General features: G+C 36.6%; 1 protein-coding gene across 1 annotated transcript; it reads right to left on the bottom strand.

The window, feature by feature from the left end:
- Positions 1–3,462: 3,462 nt before the first annotated feature.
- On the bottom strand, positions 3,463–7,266 carry LOC137023526 (extracellular calcium-sensing receptor-like; the record flags this gene model as incomplete). Its single annotated transcript, XM_067390726.1, has 6 exons — positions 3,463–4,376; positions 4,480–4,603; positions 5,304–5,531; positions 5,612–6,400; positions 6,665–6,956; positions 7,040–7,266. Coding segments are annotated over 6 exons (2,574 nt in total), but the record flags the coding sequence as incomplete, so codon positions are not given.
- Between the last annotated feature and the right edge of the window lie 805 nt (positions 7,267–8,071).

Raw genomic sequence — 8,071 nt, 5'->3', positions numbered from 1 at the left:
GTTTATTTTCAAGGATGCTAAATGCTTTGTTAAAGTAAATACACAGGAATTTAAGAGTACTGTTTTTTTTTTTTTTTTTTTTTTTTTTTTTTTTTTTTTTTTTTTTTTTAAATATCCACACTAGGACAGGACAGGAGGCGATTCAGAAGACTTTGATGGGGATTTATTTCATAAGACTGGAAGGTGCAGATATAGAAGAGAGCCTAGCAGATGTTGGAGTGGTGTTAGAGGGGCAAAAGGTTCTTCATACCTTAGCAGTGTCCCATATGCCATATACAGCCATGTTGATGAGACTAAAATATGGACTGAATTTGAGCTACCCTCCTGGATTCAGGTATACTTTCAAAGCACTGCAAAAGTTGATGGCAACAAGTTATCCAATAAAGTGCATTGAAGAGCACACTACCATCTGGACACTTTTTTTTTGTAAATTTGTATAAAAAAAAAAAATAATTGTATTTATCCTTTGTTTGTTTTTGTTCTTCTAGGTTAATTTTCACTTTCTTGAGTTTGCAGAAGTCTTTTGATTCTAACATTATCTAAAATTACTTTTACATCAGACTGTTAAAAGCATTTGCACAAGTTTAAAGATTCTTGAATGTAATGACTGAATAGGCTGTTTAAAACACAGTTTATTGCAACTGACAAATACAGTTTGATAACTTGTTACATATCTTGTCTTTTTTTTGTCTCTACAAGGTAATCACACACAAATAAATGCTGCTTTGAAGGGAGTTACTTTAAATAGAAATCACTGAGTTAAAGTAACAAAACCTAATTGGATGGAACCACTGTCCATAATTTAATTGAGTTATTTGAAACAAACCTCCTTTTGTTGGTTGAATGAAACATATTTGGCTGGTTTTAAATAAACTAAAGCATGTCCACTAAACTTAACAAGTTTAAGTTACAGGGAAGCAATTGCATTGATTTGATTTGACATTACTATTTTAAATAGATTTGTCCTCATTCAGTTGTGTTGTCACAACACAAGAATTTTACATAGATTAAAAAAAATTCTATTAATGTTAATAAAAAACAATTTGCTTGTGTGGAACCACTGTCCATAATAAAATTAAGTAGGTTTAAAGGATCATTTTTTTGAGTGTAGACCTTATTTACCAAAGATCTTTCTACTGAACTACCTAGCTTAATTTGCAGAGGACGAAGAGAAAGCACCCGTTTGATAGCCTAAATGAGCCTGTAGTAGAGAAAGTAACGTTAATAACGTTTAAGAAATTTACTTTTTTGAGTAACCCCCAACACTGGCTATATCCTCCTTGCTGGAGTGTGACGTGATTTATGACATGTGCATGTGCGCTGGATCGCGTACAAACCAATAATGTGTCAGAATGGTATATGTTTATTCTCATCCAACCACAATCAAACAATTCACTCTATCCGGATGGCGCGATGTATCTGGATAGTGGTTTGTTTTTCAAGCCAGAATGAAAACAAGCTGAGATGAAATAGGAGTAACAAGCCTATTTTTAAAATGTAAGGAGTAGAAAGTACAGATAATTGTGTGAAAACGTAAGGAGTAGAAGTAAAAAGTCCTCTGAAAAATAATTACTTCAGTAAAGTATAGATACCCGAAATTTCTACTTAAGTAAGGTAACATAGTATTTGTACTTCGTTACTTGACACCTCTGGTCTCTGTTTCATTTTTCTTTGTTTGTCTTGTGCCTGAGCACATGGTTTTGACTTTGTTTGTGTTGGCCATGTGCTCCTCTCGTCCTACCTCTATGTTTGCCATTGCCACACCTCCTTGTTTAGGCTTGTTGGACTTCATGCACCATGTGACTAATGCTCACAAGTCTGTATTTCTATAACAGTAAAAGCCATTTTCATGTAGTCACGATGCTATGTTGTGTCATGTTTATCAAAATAAAAATGATAAAAACGAAGACCTCACTGTGGTATTTACATAGTATATGCTTATGTTATGAAAGCAGTAAATAAAGTATTGAATAAAATGTCTGAAACATCTGTGTATTAGACAAATATTGCATTTATTTCACTTAAGCTGTGATAAGCTATGTAAACGCAGAGCGAGCGTCACTACGGGAAGCAGAAAATGTCCGACTGCACGTGTTTTTAGCTCCTCTCCAACTGCAAGCGGCAACTCTCTCAGCCGATGTCTAGCATAGCTAATATATTATATCTCAAAAAGGAATGGTAAACACAAATAAAAAAAGATAAATAAATAATAGGGGAAAAGAGAATTGGAGAAGAAACACGGGCGGCATCCAAATCAAAGAAATAATCAAGCCCAAACTAATTTTACCCTCTAAACCAAGGTTGTCAATCTCAGCATAGGTCCAGTTGTATAGCTCCAACCCTAAATAAAAACACATACCAGCTAATCAAGGTCTTCAGGATTACTAGAAACCTCCAGGCATGTGTTTTGGAGGTGGTTGGAGATAAACTCTATGGGACAGTGGCCCAGGAGTGGAGTTTGACACATGTGCTCTAAACTATCAATGAGAAGAAAGAAAGAAATATGTCTCAGACATCCTACTTAAATACACTATTCCAAACAAAAATACAGCGGATGGAGCTCGCCCCTGCCCTAGTGTTTCTAATACAACTCAAGTGAAATCCCTATGTGTGCACAATGTAAATCATGCAACTTGCTTACCTGTCCCTTCTCCAACCTCAGATATGACTTAAGTAATGAGAGGTAAGACAAATAGGGAATGAGCACAGTGTTACACAAGTCAAAGTATATACAATTACACAGGGGATACACAAAACAAAGTCACTACAACAATCCAAAATTTATATCAAAATCTCTGATTCTCTCGGGCCTCATGAGTGACATCTTTACTCCACTTTTATGTCACTGTGTAATGAGCCGATTGGAGACTAGATTGATGACATCACTGGAAGCACAGGGATCAGGTGACCTGCCATGAACCAATGGCATGGCACTATGAAATTGAAAGTAGAAACAAGAATCTGGGAAAGAAGAAAAAAATTCAACATAATACAAGGATGTAACACCACGTGATGATAGCGTTTGGTGTCCAAAGTGAAATTTCTGCTTTTTAGTCAAAATCTTCACAAAACTCACCAAAAAAAGTGGGGCTAAGTGGAAAACGTATTTTCCTTGTTCTGAGAACAGATGATTTATTATTGTTATTATTATTATTATTATTATTATTATTATTATGTAAGCTGTTAGAAATACAGGTCATTAATTTAAATTTCCATTTCTTGTTAATTGCAAAAAGTCAATGTCATTTTTTATTAGGAAGTACACAGTGCAGGTCCAGAACATGGCTGTGATGGAGATGGTCAGTGAGAGTCCACTGTGTCTTGTGCTGACCCGGCCTACACTGCAGAGCCTGCTACAGCCTGTGGAGAGCAGAACTAATGGGTCAGACAGCCCTGTTTTCAGTTGGATTACTTAACTGTTGCTTTGTACAGCTTTGTTAAATGGCATGCTTATTTGTGGGTTTAATAGGCTTTAGTTGAAGATTTCCCCATCATTAGTTTCTTTGTGTTCTTCTCTGGTTTTAGTAAAATGATGTAACATTTTGGAGCAAATATGCAAAATAGTAAACCAAAACCTGATGCTAAAATAGCAAATATCTCCACAGCTACTGTAAATTTTCCAGGAGAACTAATATAAGCTGGAATAAATGTGAGCCAGACAGCAAAGAATATGAGCATACTGAATGTGATGAACTTGGCTTCATTGAAGTTATCAGGGAGCTTCCGTGCAAGAAAAGCTAAAACAAAACACAAGACTGATAGCATGCCAGTATATCCTAGAACAGCCCAAAAACCAAGAGCTGAACCCAAGTTACACTCTAGGACAATCTTTTCTCTGTAAAAGCTCAAATTCCTATTTGGAAAAGGAGGGGATATTGTTAACCAAAGCACACATATAACCACCTGTATTAACGTTAAGAAAACAACACTGAGTCGTTGTTGTGCAGGTCCAAACCATTTCATGACATTGCCTCCTGGAAGTGTAGCCCTGAAGGCCATTAATACAACTATTGTTTTGCCCAGAACACAAGAGATACAGAGGACAAAAGTGATCCCAAATGCGGTATGACGCAACATACAGGACCACTCAGTAGGCCGACCAATGAAAGTAAGTGAACAGAGAAAACACAGAGTCAATGAAAAGAGCAGCAGGAAGCTAAGCTCTGAATTGTTGGCTCTGACAATAGGTGTTTCTTTATGAAGATAAAACAGAAAAGATACAATTGCCGTTAAAAACACCCCAATAAAGGAGAAAATACAAAGCAAAATCCCCATGATTTCTGTATAGGAAAGGAATTCAACCACTTTTAATATACATCTGTCTCTGCTTTCATTTGACCAGTACTCCAAATCACAAGGAAAGCAGTCACTAGAATCTGTGAAGGAATTTCAAGAAAAGATTATTGAATGGGAAATGCATCACAAAGTCATTTCACCAATGTTTACATTTAACTTTATCACACTTTCATGATATTTTACCTGTGCCATTACTGATTTCTCCCTCTGCACATGGAATACAGTCATAACAGCAGACAGGTCGTCCTTTTTGCACAGCCTTCCTAGTTCCAGGGGGGCAGCTCTCACTGCACACGGACACAGGTAACTATGAGAAAATAATGTGTTATATAAGACCCCAAATGATTATTTAAATCATTAAATCAGCAGTGCATTTTTTTTTTTTTTTTTTTTTTTTTTCATTCTTTGCATCATTATGTCACATCTGTTTACATGAAAAAGGAGTCCCGGCTAAAAACGGAGGTGGATCATTTATTGCCTTTTCACTTTTATCATTTTGATGGCAGATCATATGGTATGACAAATTAACATTAGAGATTAGACTGTACAGAAATTAAAAACTACAGGTAACACTAATACACACTAAATACACAGTCACCAATGCTGATGTTGTTAACGTTAACAATTCGAGAACGAAGTATAACAGTAATAATAATTTGCATGGTTTGATGTGATACGAGCTAAGCAATCGTTAGATTTAATCACCATTGGTAGCTCGATTTATTGCAATCCACCTGTCCGGTGACTGACAACCGCACATTCTCCTCAAAACATTAGATTCAATGCACAACCCCACATAAAGATGATAATTCTGCTTAATTTGAAAACTGTAATTGCAGGTTTCAAACAGAGATGCTACAAATAGACAACACTTATGGACTGCAGCTTTAAATTAATTGTTTATCATCATGAAATCATTTTTATATGATTTCACTCTTTGCTACTTTTCATAATTCTAACAAATATTTCACATGCCCTCAATAATGTAATGCGAAGAATCAGTGTACCTGTCCACTGTTTCCTGGCCAAAGCACATGTTCCTGATTGACTTGAAGACGTTGCTCTGGGGGCAGTGAACTGTCATACAGGCCCACATTCTTAAACTGCACACCTTCATTCCCAGCAGGTTGCCAGTTCACCAGGTCATATCTTGCCACTGGATCACCACTTGCATCAAAGAATATTTCTTCACCTGTTTTGACGTTGAATCTCACATTCCTCATATACTCCAAAATCTGAGAGGATTATTCCATTATTCCTATTTTAATTAGTTTCATTATGATTTTTCTATTGTTATTTCATGTGCTCAACATACCCTTTGCGGTGTGGGCCGTTCTCCTTTGCTGTTGTTGGTAAAGGATCTGAAATCTTTTAATACATTATGTAGGGTATGTGCAACAGCATACACTGCAGTGTACACTTTATTTGCTATCCGTAGCTCTGATACATCTGTATATTCATTTTTAAGATCTGCCAGTCTCTCTGAGCCTGTACAGCCATCACTGCCACTGGTCATGAAAGAGCACCGTAAAGCTGTTTCCCAAAATTCTTTTAGCAATCTATTTTTCGGTTCTTGATCAGGGTGCACATTCACTAGGAACTCTCGCAGGCCCACAAGTTTGGCATTAGTTATAGCAAAACCCACAGCTCCAGAAAGGAAACTGAATTCCTTTGTTTCTGCAAGAGTTCGAGAAGTGATCCAGGATTCACTGCCAACCCACTGCAGCCCTGTGATGTTGTGTTGCGCAATTACTTTCAGGAAGGGAATAAAATCCCCTGATGCAGTAAATGCCAGCACCACTCTGGCGGTGCCCTTCTTTATCACATCCAGTGTCTTCAGGAACTGCTCTTGTGGATCAGTTTTAAATATGGTCTCGAAATATTCAATACAAATCCCCTCTTGTTTTGCAGCCTCCTCAAATGCTGCAATGCCATTATTACCATAATCACTGCGACTCCTGACTGTCCCAACCCAAGTCCAGCCAAAGTGCTTGACAAGTTGAGCCAGTGCTCTGCTTTGGTAATAATCACTGGGTATTGTTCTGAAAAAGGATGGATACCTTTTTCTGTTACTCAGGCATGCACATGTGGCAAAATGACTGATCTGCAATAAAAATATGCAGAGTATATTAATCACAATTTTCAGATACCTTTTTCCCCCCATTCCTAATCCACTATACATTACTACTATACAAATAGCATAATTGTTATAAACACTGCCATAATCTAATCAATTGCTTTGTATATTTAAAACAGTTGTTTTCAATTGGGTGAATATGGCTTGAAGCATTTAATTTGGTGAATATTCCAGTGGTTCATCATATACTGATTAAACATAAAAAGCAGCAGATAAGTAAAGAGTTCTTACAACAGGTAAACTGAATGGACCAACTACAGATGCCAATCCAATGGTGGGAGAGGAGTTTGACTCGCCAACAATGGCATGAACAGCTGGTGGTCTAGAGCAGGATGTATCACTCAAAGTTTCTTCATAACCGTTCATCAATGCCATGCCCGAAAGGATAGTCAGAGGTATAGAGCTACAGGAATCATATATCTTATATCCCAAATAAACACCAGGCAACAGTTGTGTGCTGTTATTAATCTCCTCAATGGCAAAAATCATTGTCTGAGCAAATTTAAACTCACGCAAGTTGAAGCTGTGAAAACAAAGCATCAATTTGTGTTACATTCTGTAAAGAATTATGTATCAACAAGATTCTTTCAAAATAGTAATACAGACCTGACACATGTTGTTGGCTCTGGTTTTAAAGTGAAAGAATGCATCTTTAACAGAGCACTTGTATGTAATGAAAAAATTGCCCCAATGTTGATATCTTTTTGCACAGAAAGTAGAGGGAGGGCAGGCTGACCAAGCAGTCTGCAGAGTTGTGCTGAAACAGGCAAACAGGCACCATGCAGCACCAGCAACTGTAGCAGCAGTGGCACAGTCATCCTTGCCACGCCAATATGTATGAAAGGCGAAAAACACACACATGGTCATGCCTTTTATTGTGTCTTCAAATGTCCCCCAGGTAAAAAAAAAAAGTACACCTCAATAATTTACTTATAGTGCTCTATTTTTGCGCACTAATTGTGTACTTAATATACTAAAGATTCTTCTTTAGTACTTCTTAAGATAATCTTAAGAACATCTAAGTGTACTCAACTGTGCTTTTGAGATTTTTGAGATACCATGAATATGAACTAAAATGTGCTTTTAACATACTATCTCTGTATTAAAAAAAAATGTATTTAAGTACCACTTGTAGTACACTTGAACCCATAAACATACTCCACAGAGCTCCGGGGGGTTAATAAAGGCCTTCTGAAGTGAAGCGATGCGTTTTTGTAAAAAATATCCATATTTAACATTTATGTAGTAAATTATCTAGCTTCCGCCAGACAGACTTCCGTATTCAACTTAAAAAAAAAAAAAAAAAAAAAAAAAAACTGGCGTCACATCAGTTGAGCTATTTACGAAAGTTGAATAGGACGTAGCATAAGCTTTTTGAACGGTGAAAGTTTTACACTTTCTTCATAAGTTGAAGGAGGAAGGCGTAATATTTTTCTTCATATTTTGTTAAATATGGATTTTTTTTATTTATTTTTTTACACAAACACATTGCTTCACTTCAGAAGGCCTTTATTAACCCCCCGGAGCCATGTGGAGTACGTTTATTATGGATGGATGTGGATGGAGGCACTTTCTTCAGCTTTATACTCGTTGGTCTCAGATATTTATTAATATATCTCCGATTGTGAAAGAATCAGA

The sequence above is a fragment of the Chanodichthys erythropterus genome, chromosome 7, assembly GCF_024489055.1.
Source record: "Chanodichthys erythropterus isolate Z2021 chromosome 7, ASM2448905v1, whole genome shotgun sequence".
Lineage (NCBI taxonomy): Eukaryota > Metazoa > Chordata > Actinopteri > Cypriniformes > Xenocyprididae > Chanodichthys > Chanodichthys erythropterus.
The sequence above is the reverse complement of the archived record's forward strand: the minus strand, read 5'-3'. Positions and strand labels throughout refer to the sequence as shown.